The sequence below is a fragment of the Paramisgurnus dabryanus genome, chromosome 1 (assembly GCF_030506205.2).
Source record: "Paramisgurnus dabryanus chromosome 1, PD_genome_1.1, whole genome shotgun sequence".
In the NCBI taxonomy this organism is placed as follows: Eukaryota; Metazoa; Chordata; class Actinopteri; order Cypriniformes; family Cobitidae; genus Paramisgurnus; species Paramisgurnus dabryanus.
The window spans coordinates 17,757,714-17,777,581 of record NC_133337.1 but is presented as its reverse complement, the minus strand read 5'-3'; the positions used below and the strand labels follow the sequence as shown (position 1 = coordinate 17,777,581).

General features: G+C 40.3%; 2 protein-coding genes across 4 annotated transcripts; both read right to left on the bottom strand.

Annotated features, from left to right (window-relative positions):
• Positions 1–385: 385 nt before the first annotated feature.
• On the bottom strand, positions 386–8,362 carry dpysl5b (dihydropyrimidinase like 5b). Its single transcript, XM_065273416.2, has 13 exons — positions 8,133–8,362; positions 6,350–6,614; positions 5,100–5,258; positions 4,769–4,948; positions 4,616–4,684; positions 4,459–4,503; positions 4,278–4,353; positions 3,054–3,210; positions 2,836–2,977; positions 2,614–2,756; positions 2,317–2,524; positions 2,049–2,217; positions 386–1,901 (listed from the first exon to the last, which is right to left on the bottom strand). The coding sequence occupies exons 1-13, from the start codon at positions 8,345–8,347 to the stop codon at positions 1,816–1,818; spliced, it is 1,914 nt and encodes a 637-aa protein (XP_065129488.1). The 5' UTR covers positions 8,348–8,362; the 3' UTR covers positions 386–1,815.
• A 1,116-nt stretch (positions 8,363–9,478) lies between these two features.
• On the bottom strand, positions 9,479–18,043 carry sobpb (sine oculis binding protein homolog (Drosophila) b). Of its 3 annotated transcripts, none has more exons than XM_065273334.1 (7): positions 17,697–18,043; positions 15,906–16,055; positions 15,630–15,815; positions 15,324–15,475; positions 13,904–14,002; positions 12,040–13,676; positions 9,479–10,582 (listed from the first exon to the last, which is right to left on the bottom strand). In XM_065273334.1, the coding sequence occupies exons 2-6, from the start codon at positions 16,012–16,014 to the stop codon at positions 12,045–12,047; spliced, it is 2,178 nt and encodes a 725-aa protein (XP_065129406.1). In that variant the 5' UTR covers positions 16,015–16,055; positions 17,697–18,043; the 3' UTR covers positions 9,479–10,582; positions 12,040–12,044. The 3 variants fall into 3 exon arrangements, with proteins under 3 accessions (XP_065129406.1, XP_065129405.1, XP_065129407.1); XM_065273333.1 differs by having other exon boundaries at positions 15,906–16,032; XM_065273335.2 differs by lacking the exon at positions 17,697–18,043 and adding an exon at positions 16,357–16,944 and having other exon boundaries at positions 15,906–16,032.
• Positions 18,044–19,868: the final 1,825 nt, after the last annotated feature.

Sequence of the window (19,868 nt, the reverse complement as noted above, 5' to 3'; positions counted from 1 at the left end):
GTATACTGCGTAACACGCGCTGCACGCCTGCACAATAAAAGAACCATGTGGCTATATAACTATATAGCTCTTGCGTATTATAATACTAATTTAACAGTTATATAACAGTTTAATATAATAATATTAATGTTTAGAAGCTCTCCATTTGGTCTGAGAAATGTAATTTGAAACAAAAATGTATCTAATATATATATAAATTAAACAAAAATATCTTTAAAACAAATAACATGGATGAATAATACATTAATTTAATTTTCATTCATAAAAATCAATGCCAGTATTACATTTATATTCAACTGATTAACTTTTAACATTATGGTACCTAAATTTTTTTCAATAATTGAAGTATTATGTCTGTCTGTATTGTGCATACTGTACACACGTGTAAACCACTGACAATAATAAATGTAAGCGACAGTTTCTTTGCTGATTTTTTTCACTTTATTTTTTCACTTATTCACATGATGAGAAAAACCCTTCAAAACTAACCACACAAAGTCACACAACTGCTTCCCAAAGTGCTTTTTCTTAAAACAAAATAAAAAAACCACAAAATCATATAAACCAAGTGATGTAAATTATTCATTTGAAAAATAGCACCAAAACACAAATAGCTCATGCCTGGATTGAACACAGATAACACGAATCCTAACAGCCAATGAGCACAAATGATATTTCATTAACGTGTTTATAAAAACCTCCAGCATCATGTAAACCAGTGCAGATCAATTAAATCTGTTTACAATGGAAATCTGTGTAAAGGGTAGAGAAACATTGTTGAGAGATCATCTGATCATTAGATATCTGTATCATTACTGTAACTGGTTTAGGAAAAGCTTCAGATGGAATGTGTGAGCTGGAATTTAAAAACGGTGAGACTTAAACCACTTTAAACCACAGTACTAACTAATACATTAACTTTCTGACAGGAAGTTAAAAACCAGTCGCAGACACTCCAGATATTCAAGTACTACACACTGTCAAGACAATTTCAACAAAGAACAACTGATATTCTATAAATATATCCTATATATGTAAAATATAGATATTGCACAGTTAAACACTAACACTGACATCAGATGTGTGTTCACGCATGTGCAAACATGACATAACTTACAGAGGATGAGATCATGTTTGTTTTCAGTCACATGTGTGCATGAGGCTGGTAACACAATAGAAAATATACACAACACACATTTAGTTTGCATGCACTGATAGTCAATCGGTTTGTGGATAGTGTGGCTCTCCTATGATTCACAAACTAAAAAAATACAATAGATTTTACTAGATTTATTTTGTGAGCTGATCATCAAATAGATTTTTTCTCTAATGGTAACATCTCTTTTGGCAACATCATGAACCGTCAACACTGATACTGAATTTCTTCTTAAAAAAAAACAAAAAAACAAACAAACACCACAAAAAAAAAACAGCTGAAAGAATCTAACAAACATCTGAATGTCCTTTATCCACACTACAGTAAAATACAATCGTGATTCTGTAATATTTTATACATAATAGTAATTAATAGTGAATTCATCGTAACAGTGAAATTTTAGTATTTTGCAATGACTAAAATCAAACAAAACAATATGATATGATATGATGTTTAGCTTTGTTGTTTATTTGTGTGTCCAGACGTAAAGTCTAGTTGTAATTTGTCACAGTCACTTCAAGTTTGGCACTTTAGGTGTGACTCTGACTATTTCTAAATATATAACAGTGCTGTGACTCAGTCCAAATCTTTATTTATTAACAAACAAAATTAAAGATTCGATCAGACGTCTACAAGATGAAGTGAAGACCTTTACAGAGTTACCAGATACCACTGGAGCGGCCACCAGGGGGAGCCAAGATCCGAGCAGAGAGTCTTTTAGGAACGTGATCGTCCGCTTGAGCACCTGTGAAGAATAATCCCAATCCCACAAACCTTTAGTGGCTCAGACACCCGGTATATAATGTAATGCAAAATGTACAGGTTTAATCCCAGAGATCTTAAGGGCAGGTTTCACAGTTTATTTGAATAATAATATATTTATTATACACACCTGATAGGCTAAAGCTGGACTCGTGCAGATCTCGCATGCCTCCGTGTCTAGTGGTTGCTCGCATGAGAACGTCACCTTCAGGTGGGGCGGAGTCTTTCCTGCCACAGTTCACTACTGTGGCAACCTCACCCGAGTATGGAGCTCTATCCACCCCTCGCAGGGTACGAGTCTAAAACAACAGATGTGTGAAAGTATGTTTTAATGTCAATTTTAACATAACTTACACATCATAACATGAAATAATTCATCAACCATAACAGACTCTCACCCTTTCTCTTTGAATAATTCTCTTGTACAGGAAATCCGGGAATGCTTGGAGAGGACAGAACTTTCCAGAACCTTCCGCACACATGAATGCTCCGTTTTCACACACCAGTCGACCGTGGCTGATGGTCACCAGGGGAACACCATGACAGCGCTGATTCTCATACAGGTTGAAGTCTCCGCCCTGCACCTGAGTGCTGGCCGAGATGATCCTGCAAAGAAGATTGTGTGTCAAACAAATAAAACCATCATGAAACAGATTAAAGATTGTGCCGAATTAATGAATGTGTTTGTGAGTCACCGGGTGGCATCGGGGTCCCACACCACTACATCAGCATCAGCTCCTGGGGCGATCCGGCCCTTGCGTGGATACAGATTATACGTTTTAGCAGCATTAGAGCTTGTCACAGCCACGAAACGATTCTCATCCATCTTCCCACTGACCTGAAGGACATAAAACATCAGCCAATAAGATGTTGATGTGTCAGTATTCAAGATACTCATGACTAGTTAAGGGTCATACCACTCCTCTCTCCCATATGACGCTCATACGGTCCTCTACACCGGCCGCCCCGTGTGGGATCTTGGTAAAGTCTTCTTTCCCTAGGGCCTTCTGCTTTCTGTTAAACATGCGATGATCTGACGCCACCACGTTTATGATGTCACTGAATACACAGGAAAGTTCCTGAGGTGGGTGGGGCTATTAAAAATATGGATAACGACTTTGCGATGGATGCATACTTGCCCAGCAGGCCCATGAGGTAGTCAGGGGTATTGGGGTCGAGCCGTAGGGGCGGAGCTATGACGTGAGCAGCCGCATGTGCCCAGTCCTTATGGTAATAATGCAGTCCGCTTAACACTGAGTGTGCCACTGTAGTTTCAGCATGAACCACCTTACCTGCACACACAGACACACATTTTCAGTATACTGCAAAATATAACATTCCTTTGTATGGACTGCAAGCAGAAGATAAAAAAATTGCTTGTAATATTTTCCTATTTTTATGCAAATTAAATATGACTAATATTATACATGAAATTGAAATGTGACCTGTGCTAGCAAAATTAGTTGAAATGTGAACCATCTAATTTTGAGCTATTTTTTAAATTTTTGTTTGAAATTGAGGTTTTCATAAAAATAAGTACATCAAGCCCTCATCTAGCGATCCCAATGATCTAAATAGTCATTAATATCTACAATTATCTTTATTTGTACGTTTTCTGTACAGTCCTAAATGCTTAATCTAACACAAAAAATGCATGTCCATCCATCCACATGCGCATCCTGACATTTTGGTTTCAGTTTTAAAATATGCAGGAATTCGAAAATAAATTGCAGGACTTTCTTGATGTTTAAGATGTTGAGTTATTAATAGAGATAAAAGATGAAAACGATCTTCCTTGCACTGAATGACAGATCTGAAGCATGCACACAGACACCGATAAATACACATACTGTATATAGAATAGTTTTAAAAATATCTGTGTTGACAAAAATTCACGTAGACATAATCTGTTACGTCTTAAGTAATTGTTTGGTAAACTGTTGGGAAATATATCTGTAACATTATATTAGATCATTGCATTACAGAAGATCTTAAAAGTTGTGTCTGTCTGAATGTCAATCAAACAATAAAAGAAAGAAAAAAGTTATAAACATATATTTTTCCTTTAGATATTGTTTTTGGTTTTGTGTGTGCTAAATCTATATGAGTATAAGGTAGGGATGCTGTGATTTTGCTTTTGAACCTTCAAAAATCTAGATTTTTCTCAAAATTGACTTTGCTGATTCTATCAACTTCAAACAGATGTAGTTCTGTCATTTCTTATCAGATTCCAACAAATCATACATCATTATTTTAAATAGAGAATGTCAAAATATAAATAACACATTTTTGACAGTTTGCTCATTCTGTCTCATTTTGGCAGCATAGGTCACAAATGATACGAGTTCTTAAAACTGACCTTGCATCCGGGCTGCGGCGATGACATCAGCAGCACTTATACTGGAAACATTTACCAAGTACACTGGACAGTGAGCCTACAGAGAGAACAACAGTATATGACACACACACACAAACGCACGCACGCGCACGCACGCACGCATGCACGCACACACACACACACACTCCTTACACATACTCACCCTGTTGCCGATAGTTATGGCTCTGTGTGCAGCTTCAGCTTCCAGCTATAAAAACAGACATAAAAACTCATCAGTTCATCTCTAATGAAAACACATAAAGTATTATCTCTCTCTCTCTCTCTCTCTCTCTCTCTCTCTCTCTCTCTCTCTCTCTCACCTCCTCCGGTCGACTGATCTCCATACCCTCTGGTCCACTGATGCCCAGATCTAAAGCCTCTTTTGCCCCCTAAACACACATTATTCAACAATGATTTGACTACATTCAGCTGAATATGTGATAGCAGATGTTTTGTTCTTTTGGTTCTCTGACCTCCAGCACCAGTTCTCCGTTCTCAGCATGGACTCGAGCGACAGCTCCGATGTCTTTACAGGTGCGCATTGCCTGATAGAGCTCACAGTCCTTCAACATCATCATATCTTTATAAGCCATGAACATCTGGAAGGAGTTGACTCCTTTCTCTCCTACCAGCACCTCCATCTCTTTGCGCACCTGACCAGCAAACATCACAACACTGATCAAAAAAGATGATCAATCGATTGCACACTGAATAGATTTTTACTACACTGTATTATTCCATGGTTGTGTACTGCACAATTTGTCAAATGTAGGTGGTCATCCCTGTTAGAAATACACGCAGTACCTTTGGTCCCCACCAGGTGACGCCCACGTGCAGGGCGTAATCACAGCAGACTTTAGCATCGGCCAGAGCGCGACACTTCTCAAATGCCTCCAGTAGTGATGCGTCTCTATCTGGAAGAACCTGAGCCATCACCATAGTAGTTCCTCCCAACAGCGCCGCCTACAGGACGACACGGGAGGTGAAGATGTTTGATAGTGTGAGAAGTTCAGTATCAATTTATAGTTTCTTACTACAAATAAAACTATGTTTACTATAATTTAATCATAATTCAAATCATCACAAGCCAATTGCTTGATTATTATTTACGTATCAATTCATAATCATTAAAAATATTTGTTAAAAACAGAGAAAAGCAGGTTGTGGTCTTAAAAAACGGCAATGCTTTTGGGCAAATCACACGTACCACCTTCTGTCTGATGCTGGTGAAATATTATGCAGTCCATTTTGTGTAAAACACATGACATTAAATATGCAACATTCAGAGTTTATCTTTTTTTGTATCAGTGCTCATTTTTCACTTATTCAAGTCAGTGAAGCAGCAGCCAGTCAAAACGTACACGCGCTCTTTGGCGCCCCCTATGCCTAGAGACAGCCCTGATTATAAAGCCATTCATTAAACCTTAAAATCGTATCCCATCATTCACTACTACAACAAAATCACTTTCAAAAGTAACATCACATCTCTGATCATGATGTTGTGATAGTATGTACTATAGCCAACAAACAGCACTAAGAAGTGAGCCCTGCGTTCAGACATGCACAGGTCACATGATCATACATGATGACGTCACTGCAATTTCTTCTGCACTCAGGAAGTGTTCAACTCACGAGGTCACAGTGATGACAACCATTTCCATGGTAACAAGGTTTCTATAGAAACTGAATGAGCAGAGAGTGAGTCTAATAAAGTGAGACAGAAGAAACAGAAGAGTGAACGAGTATTTGTGTAATCTTATCCATTACTGTCTCATAAATTATTTGATGACAACACATTCAGATTAGTATTTGGGATAGATCACAGAATTTACATGGACCGAACCCCAGGACACACTTTCAAATGTTCAAGAATGTTGCAAACAGCTGTTGTGGGTGTGTATGAGAGAGATTGTGTACTGTATGTGTGGTGTGCGTCTGATCTCCATTCATCCATAACAGCTGATGTCTCAGTATGTCATGTGAGCAGTGGATGGACTGGATGACAGCGTAAGTTAAAACGTGTCTGTGTGTAATAATGTGCTGCGATGTCTCACTCTGGTGCCACTGTAGAAGTCGTCTTGTGTGCTGGCGTTCATGAAAGTCTGCTCCAGGTGAACGCTGGTGTCGATCCCCCCCGGAATCACCAGTTTACCTGAAGCGTCAATCACTTTAGCTCCGCCCGGAATCATCAGCTCACGGCCCACCTGCTGGATGACGCCATTCTCGATGAAGACGTCCGCCTCCTGTGTGACGTCATCGTTAACGACACGCCCACCTTTAATGAGAATCCTCATCGAACTCGAACCGGCAGCCATTATACTGCACAGAGAGAGAGAGATACAGGTATTGTGTAGATATGGTATAGTAATAACACAAAAACACACACAGGGTGTGACTGTTACAACAATATTTCATGCCAACACACAGCAGGAGCTATGACATCAGTAATAATCCATGACTACACTTTATGTTTGTGTGATGTGAGATGACGAGTGGAAAATATGCTTCTGTTTGTGTATGTGTGATTGTTGTATAATCAGACGCACACACACTCTTTCTGTGCTTTAATATCCAAGTGCGTTTCATGTTCAGCATCTTTCATCATCTGATCTCAATGAAGTCTGACTACATGAAACAAATGAGTAAATGAGAGTTTACTGAGAGATTACTTAGAGACCTACATCAGATCATCAGATCACAGCAGCATCACTCTGTTAGTTTGTGTTTCATTTCTTTAGTGCTTTACTGTCACAGTATGAATGTTGACAGGTGCACCTTTAATATGTTGGCCATGAATCCTGCATACTGCACGAGCTTCTAGGCTTAGTTTTGCAAAAATGATTGTAAGATCCACAGTGACCAACACCAATGCTTGCTGCTGTTCTCATTATAGGGGACATATCATAAAAATCTGACTTTTTCCATGTTTGAGTGCTATTTGGGTCCCCAGTGCTCTATCCATCTAAAAAATGTGAAAAAGAACAACCTAGTAACTTCGTTTTGGTAAATTATTCTCTGCAATCATGTGAAAAAAAAGGTCATTAAAATTTGCTCCCCTTATGATGTCAGAAGGGGATAATACCACCCCTTAATCTGCACTATCCAACCACAGCACTGCAATTTAGTGAAGAGATCAGCTCATTTGCATTTAAAAGGACACACCCAAAAACGACAGACTGTAAGTGGTAATTTTAACATATTATAATAAATTATATATATGGTATTTTGAGCTAGAACTTTACATACATGCCCTGGGGACACCAAAGATGTATTTTACATATTTAAAAATCTTGTGAAAGGTCCCCTTTAAACACCATAAATAGAGAAACATGCTTATTGTGTATTGTAACGCACACATGTCTTCTACATGTATCGTTTCTGTCTTCGTTCTCACATGCATGATGTTGTGTTTGATGTACATCTGAAAATCAGCGCTGAATTGTGACAATATGACACTGCTGATGAATGGGTTAATTTAATCTGACACACAGACTCAATCGCAGTATAATGAGAGATTCAAAGCATAAACAAACACACTTCAGGAATACCTTCATGCGAGTCTCAGAAACACACAGACGAAGATGATGTTTGGTGATGATGGCGCGAGTGTTTGTGCAAGTCTATAACAATGTCCTCCCATACTCTCACATTGCTGTATCATATTATTACAAAATATTCACTATCAAACATTCATTTTATGTTACAGATTACGTTAATGCAGAATGTTAAATATTATTGTTTTAAAACACAGAAAAGAAAAAATAACGAGCGGGAAATGAAACAAAAAAACAAACAAACAGATACATTATGAGTGAAATGTTGATAATAAACACAAACCGTTTTTGAAACGCGGTGATGATTTTTCTCTCGTTCTGCACGCTCACTGATGACAGCTGCCAAGCCGCAAACGCTCCCGTGCTCACGAGACTGACGGCGGAATTAAAGGACAGACCGGTGAGCCAATGAGAGGCCTTGCACAGCAAACACTGGCCAATCACATGAAGACGTAGGAGGGATTTTATTGCATGGCTATTGATATTCAGATTTGCCATGAAAATGTATTATTGATCGTCGATCACTAAAATAAACTACAGAAACAATTATATTGAACATTATACATTATATTGAACTGTTCTATTTTACACCCATCTTAAAGTTAAATCAAAATTAAATCGTCAAAGCTAAAATTTTAATAGCATCATAACAATACTATGATAGTTGTTCTCAGTGGTATTTTTGTAAACGTTACAATTTCCCTCTTATTCTTATTCTGTAGTAAATTGTAATATTCTGTAGTATAGCATAGTAACTACTCTATGGTTACTACTGAAGTGTTATGTGGTATTAAAGGGATACTTCACCGATTTAGCATTCAGCTTTGTATCTGTAGAAACCCGGCAGTATTACTGAATGACCATGTTTCCCTCCCTCATTTCCCCCTGAGAGGAGAGATATCTGCATTTTGGTTCTGCAAAAAAGTCCTCCGATGATGTAATATGACGATTTTTGCATCATCGGAGGACTTTTTTGCAGAACCAAAATGCAGATATCTCTCCTCTCAGGGGGAAATGATGGAGGGAAACATGGTCATTCAGTAATACTGCCAGGTTTCTACAGATACAAAGCTGAATGCTAAATCGGTGAAGTATCCCTTTAACTATAACTTATATATTTATATATATAAAATGTAGTTAACGCTCAACAAATATCACATACTTTAAGCACTCAGTATTACTTTATGTGGATTTTTATTCATTAGAATTAATAATTTGCATGATAATCTGTTTAGAAAATCCCATACACAGTCAATGATCATGTGAGCTTCAGCACAGGCTATCTTGAGTGCCTGTACCACATTTTGACGCTATAGCAAACACATTTCAAGGCATGTACAGCTTGTGTACACTTACACGAGTGAAAAAGATTCAACCAAGTGCCAAAGTGTAAAAATCACAATATACATCATAAAAATATACACAAACCATTCATTGTAATTGGCCAGTGATTACATCATGAATACAATAAATGCCCATAAACATTTTATGAAGACATTTGAATTACTTCAGTTTTGTTTAGGCTTTTTTAAATGCACTGCTTAGATGTAAAGATTGGCACTATTGTGAAAAAGATATGACAAATAGACACTTTTCATATTGACAAAAATCAATGAATAACAACAAATGCACAGCTCAGGTGATTTTTAATATCAATGTTGTCCTCTGCTGGACATTCATAAAAGTGTTGACTAAAAACTGACTGGCTTTGGTCATTATAATACTGATACACATGTGTTGTTTTTAATTGATGGGTTTCATGTTGTTTATGGCAACAAGAGACAGTGATACAAATTGAGTTTAAATTCTCTTGTGTTTAGGATAAAAATGTTTAGGAAATTTCAGCAAAAAAAAAAAAAAGTTCAAACATATAGATTTAAGTGACATGTAGTGTCATATGCATCTTGAAGGTTTTTTTTTTGTAAACTGCACTATGGTAATACAATGGAATTTTTGACACAGCCACGATGGCAATACCATAGTACACTTTGAAGTAACAGACAAACAAACCATGGCAGTTAAAAATAGAAAATTCAGACGTTCTGAAATAAATTTGAGCCGGTTCTGATCTTTCAACACAAACACTTTTACTCTGTATGTGAGCCTCAGCTCTCAGTCGTCCTGATATAGATGAATAATGTGTGTGTCTGTGTGTGTTTGTGCAATCCTGGCACTCTTCAGATGAAGTCTAAAAATGCCCTGTAGCCAAAGCGCCAGTGTGTCAGGTAACCTTACACCACAGCTGAACACACACAACACACACACACACACACACACACACACACACACACACACACACACACACACACACACACACACACACACACACACACACACACACACACACACACACACACACACACACACACACACACACACACACACACACACACACACACACACACGCACACACGCACACACTGAACACACACACAGGCGATGAGGATGGGTTGGCAGTGTTAAACAATGCCTGGCTTTGTAGAGTCTCGGCAGAAACATACACACACAGTAAAAGTGTAACTGGATCACTCCTGTCTGATCTCTGCATGTCTACTGATGGTCCTCGTGATCTTCTGGAGTCGAGCCCTTTTGGTGCTCTGAAAGCTGGACGTGACCTTTTGGACATCTGCTGGTACAGGGTCACCACAGGGCGTTGTTTCCAGGCTAAATGTGACCTCTTTACGTTCACACACTTGATTTCCGACCCAAACACTTTCACCAGTGCTCACACATCTAAAAAAAAAAGAGAAAGCAGAGAAAACTAGACGGGTCATATTTCAAACCTGGACACGACAAAGACTGAAAGCATTAAAGTTTGGTAAAATATTCTAGATGGTTGCTAGACAGAGAAATACATACAGACACATTTAGTCTGGATGTGCCACCAAAACCATATAAACAATTGTAATGGACACATGACCTGGATATGTTCCTGACAGATTTAATAAGGTTCAACCATAAATACAATATGAAACCTTCAGAAAGAAAAAAATAACGGAGAAAGAGCGAGTGTTGAGCACATGAAACGAGAGAGGATGTGAGGTCTGACTGTGAGTCTCCAGTGAGAGTTTGAGTTTCAAACGGTCAGTGAATCCCTGAGTGCACAGATCAGTTTACAGCAATAAAACCTCCAGAATAACACAAAATAAACTCACAGATCCAACCCAGAAATACTATCTCATTCATCTAATGGAAACTCTAAAGAACAGACATTTCTCCTGAAATGATCATCATCATGTGCCAAAAGAGAAATTCTGAACCCGCTGCTGTTTGTGTCCAAGATCAGCGCCTACAGAGTGGAAATCTGATCCTGGATCAGCCACCTTCCATTAAGACACATTAAACTGATCCTGAAAGTCATGAAGATCTTCTCTTTGAGTTCCATTTAAAACAAAGACGCTTTCCATCGATGAATTCAACAGGACACAAGCGCAGAGATCATACTTATATAGTTGCTCTTTCATAGCTCACAAGACTTCATGAGAAGAGTTCTTAGTTCTGTTTCATTCATCAAAATTATCTCAAGCACACAACGGATCTCCATTTGTTCTCTGTTTAATCTCACTGCTTCAGCATGTGATATGTCATCATTTCATCATTCTTAGAAAATACAAAACATATTTTTTCACTGTAAATAATCTACTAATCTTTCTTGATGGGTAGACCTTAAAACACCAAACCACAGTCCACACACCCAAAACTAGACAAATATAAGAACTTAGGATGTTTTTATCTCACACACTCAGATCTTCATACTGGTTTAAGCTCCTATCTATAAAAACCTCCTTATTTTGACTGAAACATGAGACACAGCGGACCCTCCAGAAACAACATCTGGACCAGAACATACACACACACACAGGCAGGATTGTGTCTGTTTTTTGCGAGCGTCTCTGGTTTCTGCAGTATAAACCGTTCTGCTCTTTTACTGCTAGTGCAACTTTAGAGCAAAGACAGAGATTGAATTTCTCGCTGGCGCCATTCTGTGGGATAACCCAAAAACACACACACTTACTTATACTCGCACACACCCACACAATAAGACACAAACTTGAGCACTACTGTAAGACAGGCAGATGAAAATCCAGAATAAGTGTAATGATGTTAACTGTGTGTATTAACCTCTATGTCGGTCAAATATGTGAACAAACATGTGTGATAGTTTGTGCTTAAGTGTGTGTGACACATACCAGGCTCACTTATTCTGATCTCTGATTCTTAAACATCTTCTCTTCACAGCCGGCTCTGGGTCGTCCCTGACGCTCGCCTCTGAGTTTTGTTGAGATGTGTGTGAGTTCTTCTCCCAGCTGTGTGTTTGTGCGTGTAAGTGCGTTTGTGTGCTTGTGTGTGCATTCTTCTCACGTAGTTTCGGAGGGACGGATCGAGCGTATGTGTGCTCAACGTCTTGACACTCATCCTCAGCCACCATACTTTCTTTTGATTGGTCACTTTTGCAGTCCGTTTGCTCTGCTGACCAGGTATTGGTCGAGTCATTTTCCCGTACACCCAAAAAACTGTTCTCCTTGACACCCTCGCCATCGGACAGGGGTGACGGAATGTGGGCGGAGCTTGGTGTCAAAGCAGAGGCGGGGCAAGGTCTGTGTGTATTGTCTAATGAAACAGAGGCGACCTGAATGGCGGTCGAACGGGCCAACGAATACAGGGACGCCGGAGTGACGGTTTTATCGTCCGATGACGCAGAGGGCGTTGGCGTGAGCACAGACGCCGTGTTGGCGGTATGATGTTTAAGTGCTTTCCGTAGAACGTGCGAGATGTGCGTGGGGTGCGTCTGGGTTTCGGAAGCGTACGGGTCAGGTGTGGTCGTCCTGTCCTCAGCTTCCTCTTTCACCAGGTGTCTGTGAAGACACTGAATCACCTGCCGCTCTGAAGACCCGAATGATTTAGAGGAAGTGAGAGGGGAAAGAGTTTGTTCTGTTTTTATCCTGTGTTGATCCTGATCTCCGCTGATCTCTTCGGAGCTGGAGCGACTCGAATCGGGTGTGAGATCACCTGGGTCTTTCTCTTTTTGCTCCCGGAGGCTTCGTACGACTCCCGTGTGACCCGGAAATCGAGATATAGGGATGGGAATGGGAATCGGCACTGGGATGGGCACCATGATGGGGTACGGCACCAGCATCATGGGTTGTGGCCACGGTGGGGGCAGTTGAGGAGGGAAAGTGGGGTGGAAGGGCACATATGGAGCAGGGTAGTGCTGAAGAAGAGGGGGTGGGTGGAGTGGGGCAAATGTAGGTGGATGTGGAGGTCGCGTCTGGATGGGGCTGGCAGGGTGTGGTGGGTTACGGGGTAGGTGAGGGGTGGGGCTCCGCAGACCAGGGGCGTGCTGGGGTGGGCGAATAAAAGGGAGGGTGATCTGAGGTGGCCGTGGTTGGTCCAAAATGATATGAGACGGGCCAGCGGATGAGGGCGATGCGCTCGTCTGAATCTGCAGAGGACACGACCGCTCCCGCGACGTTGTGATGGCCGTTCTCAGTGAGGAAGATGATGAAGAAGATGATGTCGCGTTAACTACAGACACAGAAACCGAAGTGGGCGTTGGGGTTTTAGGTGACAGCGTTTTAGCCGAAGAGCTGTCCCATGACTCTGGGGTCAGAAGTTTCTGGTTCTCTACAGCACTGGTTTTCTGATGACTCTCCTCATCTTTGTAAGCAGAAGCAGAACCGTTGAGAGCGGCACGCGCTTCCCTATAAAACACATCCATCTTGTACTGATTCAGACATTTGGTGCTACAGAACTGCAGCCTCTCCTCACCAGAACCAAAGTCCAGATACTCTTTAGTGTGACGGATGTGTTTACACCAATCACAGACCTGCAGACAGTAAACACATGCTGTAATGTGACTATATAAACCATCTTATATTGTAGCTAAAGTGTCTATTAGAGATGCACCAATCCACCGGCCAGAGACCAGAATTGGCAGGTGTTACGCATGATCGTCTGGACCGGACATACAAAAAAATTGCAATCGGTGCATCTCTAGTATCTATAGACTAAAGTTGTATCTTTGTGCTGCAATGTGTGTGTGTATTTGTTTACACGTGTGTTGTTGTTCATCTTCAGCAGAAGTCTTGAGGGTGTGTCTAGTGTTTGGCCGGGAGGCGGAGACTGGTCGCCATGACGATCTTCATCTCGAGCCTTCAGGGAACACAAATACACAAATACACATGTCAACTTTGAAGTGTTCTGTCGTTTCAGATAATCAGCATCACAGTCACATTAGCAAATTTGTGTAGTTCTAGTAAACACATACTGATCTCAGTTCTCATGCTGTGTGTGTGTGTTTGTAACAGGATTCCTCTATGAGTAAAGTATGCACAGTGAAATTAAACCTGTCTCTCTTCCTCTCAGACAGGCTAAAACCCGTCCGTGGTTCTCGTCTGATAAACTATCCTCTGTGTTTCAAACGCACTCTTTCTCTTTGTTGTGGGAATGTGTGGCTCACTCAACATAAACAGAGCAGCCTGAAAACCGATCCATACATCAGCCTTCATCTGTGTGTGTGTCTGTGTGTATGAAGTGAAGTTAAATGTGTCAACGATGAAGTTCAGTAAACACACAACTGAAGTCTGTCTGAAGTTTGGAGAACTTAAAGTGGAGTCACTTTATTCAAAACTATTTGCTGATTAGTTTTTTTACTGACCAACGTCAATGCAGTGGAGTGCAAAAGATTGAACACGTTTACATTAATGCATTTGGCAGATGCTTTTATCCAAAGCAACTTACAAGGTATACATTTAATCAGTGCATGTGCTTCCTAGGTTTGAACCCACAACCTTTTGCATAGCTAACGCAATGCTATACCAATGAGCTATATAGAAACATTCACGATTCAAAATCTTATTTACACCTGAAAAGTTTTGATGAATGTTCACTACATTGAAAGGTTACGACAAAGGTTATATCCTGGTCTATAAAGTAAGTAATTTGCATCCTCACATGCAGCTGGATAAAAAAGACCATCAGAGCTCCAGAGCTGCTGTCATGAAAGTAAAAGACTTTAAAGGGGCCATATCATGAAAATCTGACTATAATTGGGTCCCCAGTGCTTCTATCAACCTAGAAAATTAGTAAAAGAACAACCCAGTCTCTTAGTTTTGGTAAACCATCCTCTGCAAGCATGTGAAAAAATAGGTCATTGATATTTGGCTCCCCTTGTGATGTCAGAAGGGGATAAGACCGCCCCTTAATCTGCACTATCCAACCACGGCACTGCCATTTAGTGCAGCGATCATCTCATTTGCATTTTAAAGGACACACCCAAAGATGGCCCATTTTTGCTCAAACCTACAAAGTGGCAATTTTAATATGCTATAATAAATTATCTATATGGTATTTTGACCTAAAACTTCACATATGTACTCTCTGACACCAAAGATGTATTAAACATCTTAAAAAAGTATTGTGAAAGTCCCCTTTAATTAATGAAACATGTTGGATACATCAAATGTGGTTTTACCTTATTGCGTTTGAAGTATGCCCGGCGACAGGCAGCGAAACACTTTTCACTGCAAAAACTCTTGAGGTCTGAACCCATGAGGAGAGAGTAACGCTTCATACCTTCCTTCTGACACCATACACACACAATCTGAACATTCTGCACATCTTCCACTACAACAACAAAAAGATTATAAACACAAAGGGTAAGGTCTCATTTTGTAATTCTGGTCATTAGAAGGCTAATTTATATATTTGTATGTGTATGAGAGAGAGAGGAAAAGAGAAAGTAAGTGTGTGTGTGTGTGTGTGTGTGTGTGTTACACACCAGCAGATGGTTTGATCAATGGTACAACAACATTCATGCTGTGTTGCTCTCTGGTCCGTGGAGATGCAGAGGATGATGAAGATGAGATGGGCGTGGCAGCCGATTCCATCTCACCGTTCTTCGTGGGCTCTGATGAAGATGATGGCACGTTCCTCTCTGTAGCATTTGGCTTTGGCACTGAATTCTCTGGAGAAACATCATTCAGTTCACTGACACATATTCAGTCATGTTTGTGTGTGTGTGTGTGTGTGTGTGTGTATGTGTGTGTGATGTCACCTTTAAGAACAGATATATGGTTGCGTTTTGCTCGGTGACGGCTGTCAGGTGAATTAGAGTCGGGCAGGTCTACATGATCATACCCGTACCAGCCCAGTAGTTCATTCATGGTGTTCTCAGCAAAGTTCTAGAAGAAACCAAAACACAGACCTGTGAATGTTACATGTGCTGAATTCCAGCCCTCTGCTTTGATTGGTTAACAGTGCTGATGCATTACCATGAAGCCATATTAATTTATTTCATCACTATTATTATGATGAACTATTTTGGAACTGTGTTGAGAAACATTGTACAAGCATGACATCTGTTATAATCTGTGTCTCGGTTTCAAATGTGAGTGTTGGTATCATTTTGTAAACGGATATGAAAAACTATCAAGTAAGCCAGCAGCTCGAGCAAAAAAGCTAAAGAGCTCTCTCGCGTGTCTCTCGTGCGAGACGAGGGCCGTTACATGATCCCCGTTTAGCTGAAATCACAGGACATCCAACACCAGAAGCTCAGTCACAGATTCCCAGAATCAGATCCCCTCCTCTCTCTCTTTCTCTCTCTCTCTCTCTCTCTCTCTCTCTCACGCTGCCACCATCACCCCAAAGACTAAATCACATCAGCAACCGCACAAGCTTCTCTTTCCCTCCAGTCATCATCAGATTGATTGCGCTGTTTTCTCATTAGCAGCAGAGTCGGCGTTTAGCTTCCTCTCTCTTCCATCCAACAATGTTGTTTTTGTTTCTTCTTGGCAGTTCAGACAAACATCTGTTCAGCGAGAGTGACAGGTCCATCCCAAACCGCAGCGAGCACGGCAGCCAAAGGCAACAAACCCTGCGCGACCCCTTCTTCGGCCCCGGGCCGCTTGCATCAGGCCCGGCTACGATTTCACGTGTTTGGATTAAAATTAGTTAAGTTGTAACTCTACACCCCCCAATGGATATCATTTGCTGAGATCCAACGTCGCTCCCACAAAAAGAGCCGTTTCCTCCCTGGCCGAGACGGAAAAGTCAGAGAAACCCTGTGAGCTCCTCTCCGCTCGAGAGAGAGAGAATCTATAAACGGAATATTCAATGTCAACATGGGCAGGCATTTATAAACATATCACGTATCCATATCAAATATCAAACGGGGACTTGTGAAATAGGCCTTAAGCTGTCAGCTTGTGTAAAAGCCAGCAATTTAATAAGGTCAATATGTCTGTTCTCAACCTGTGGAGATGTAGGCCATCAAAACATGAGATGTGCCTTATATCACACATGAGCACATCTGGAGCTCTACAAGCCCCAACATACAAATGCCTATGATAGATATCAGTAAATAAATCTGCTTTAATCATTCATCTTAAACTGGCAACAATCTCATAAACTTTGTGTCATCTATAGTTGCTGATATTGGTGTTCAAGGTAAAATGTGTTCATTCTAGCTGACAATTGATTTTATGTGCTATAGCTTTAACTCATCAAATTTATAGGAAGCAAAATGTTTAAACGTAAATAAATAAATAAATTCGCATTAAGAACATACCAAAACTAATTTAAAGAGTCTAAACCGCATCTTTGAGCATCATTCTGTAACTATTTTGGCATCACATTCAATCAGGCTTCAATCAGTTCAATCATTAGTCAACTAAGACGAGGCCATGTGGGTAGTTAAGGTCACCTGTTAAGTTTTACTATTCTATACAGGTCCATCAGCACCAAGCCAACACAAACCACCCAAATGCGTTTCAAACAGAAGTATGCAGCTGCTGTCTGCCTGGTTTTCAAACACAGTCCGATTGTGAAAGTCTGGTGTCTCTCTCACCTTCATGTCTTCATTGACGTCTCTCTTGACAGGATGCGCAGGTTTTCTGCTCCGCTTGTTTTCCGGCGCTCGGCTCTTCTCCATCTCGGGCATGATCCGCGCGCGTGCTGTCAGACGCGCCTGTCAAGACTATCTGTCGCGCATCCCAAACGAGCGAACGGCGCTGCGCTGAAACAATGAGCGCGCGTAGCAGTAGAGCGGAGGAGATCCAGGGGAGGAGCTGAAACTCAACACCTCCTCCTCCCACAGGCTGTACCGGCCCGGGTCCATTTCTGTAGGAATGCGAGGACAGAGGACTTTTATCTGGGCGATCTGTGCGCATGTCATCTACTGAGAAAAATAACGAGAATTGTAAGTGCAGAATAAACTCACTTCAGGTCAGATTAATGAGAGAGATGGGTTTTACCCCCTGGCTGCTTAAGGTTAAAAAAGGGTAAAATAACAAAATTTGTATAGGTACTGCTTACATATATCAACATTAAAGTGACTAACTGCGATTTTATATAGGCCTGTATTTCTATTTCTAATGTATGCAAATTTCATCCATTCTCTGGACACACACACTCGCACAAACTGTTCTGTGTTTCAAAGAATAAACGAGGTGCGCGCTCGTGTAAGCGGAGAACCCAAATTCAGAGCCGCGGGTCAGATTTCGTGCCCTGCGGGTGTCATCTGATCCCCGCTGGCAAAAACACAGCGACCCACTCGCGTCCTGAAAAATCCCCTCTCTGTCTCCCTCTCTCTCTCTCATCACCTCTAGTGCAACCCCTTTAGATCTCGCACCTGTGATCAGTGTTTCTGATGCTCGGTAGATCTTAAAAAACTTTTATACGTACGAAATAAATCAGCCATATTTTTTATTAATAAGTGGGATGCTGTTGATTAAAATACTAAAGCAGTTTTATACATTTTTACAGGTGCGCTTACTGTAAAATATAAAGTGTTTCTATTGGCCACTAGAGGGAGATAAAGCTTGATCTGTCTGACGTCTGACTCCTACTAGTGGTAGGCTTAATTCTTTGGAAGCTATTAGCTATTCGTTATTTCTTTGCATTATAGCTTTTATATAGATTTTAGATTCTGTTTAAAAAATATAAATAATCTCTGTCTATATACAGCAGTCTGTGTGATCAGTGTGTGATGTGAGTACTATACTCGGCCGCTAGTAGTCACTCAAATCCAAGTTAGAGAGTGCAGAAATTAAAGTAAATAAACTTTATAAACTTGTCTTTCTGCTTTAAAAGGCCACCAGACTTCATAAAAGTATATACAAATTAAGGGATTGTAAATATAATTCACATACGATCATTCTTTCTGTAATAATTTATAATTGCTCCTAAAACAACATCTCCACGTACGTTTGAATGTTCACATATCGGGCGAAAGAATAAAGAATAAACTTAAAAGTGCAGAGGCGGGGTCTGTGACGTCATTCCTAGCGCAAGTATAAAACCTGAAGCATCAGCCGGCGTCTCCCTTTAGATAAATGAACCTGCCTGTCTCGCCATCATCACCATCATCATCTTAACTCTTCATCACCAATAGTTTCATCAGGATCATGGCTCAGATCACCTACACTCAGCTCGCAGCCATTCTCTGCGCTTTCTGCTTCATCACTCAGGTTAATATTTTCCTTCTTCAAAATGTTTTTCGATTGTTAACCTTAAAATATGACGTTTTGTTAAGATGATAATAAAACAGTTCAGAAAGTAAATTATAGGCTCCAGTTAATTGTAGATCTGTATATTTCAATGTTAAAGTGCGTTCAGCAGTGTGTAAAATTAAAACCGTTATCCTTTTGTCTTTTTTTCTTTTTTGATGAATAACGGAAATAAACATCAGATGTGGTCTTTAACGAATAATACAAACTAAGTTTAACATATTAGAAAACTGTTGACCTTAATGTTTTACGTGCGCTTTTACAATGACACCCTGCACTACGCACGCAAAAACAGTGACGGAAAAATATTAACTGATGAAATTGTAGATTAAATTAATTCACAATTAAACATGAATTACATTTGAAGAAAGTGAAATTTTGTTAACCACTCTGGTGCTTTGGAGAATGAATCATTTAAAGTGTATCGATGTCTGTTCTGAGGCTTGAGTTTCTTTGGTCAAAGAAAGGCGATACGGGGAACCCGTGTGTCCTTTCCCTGCGTAAGAACGCGA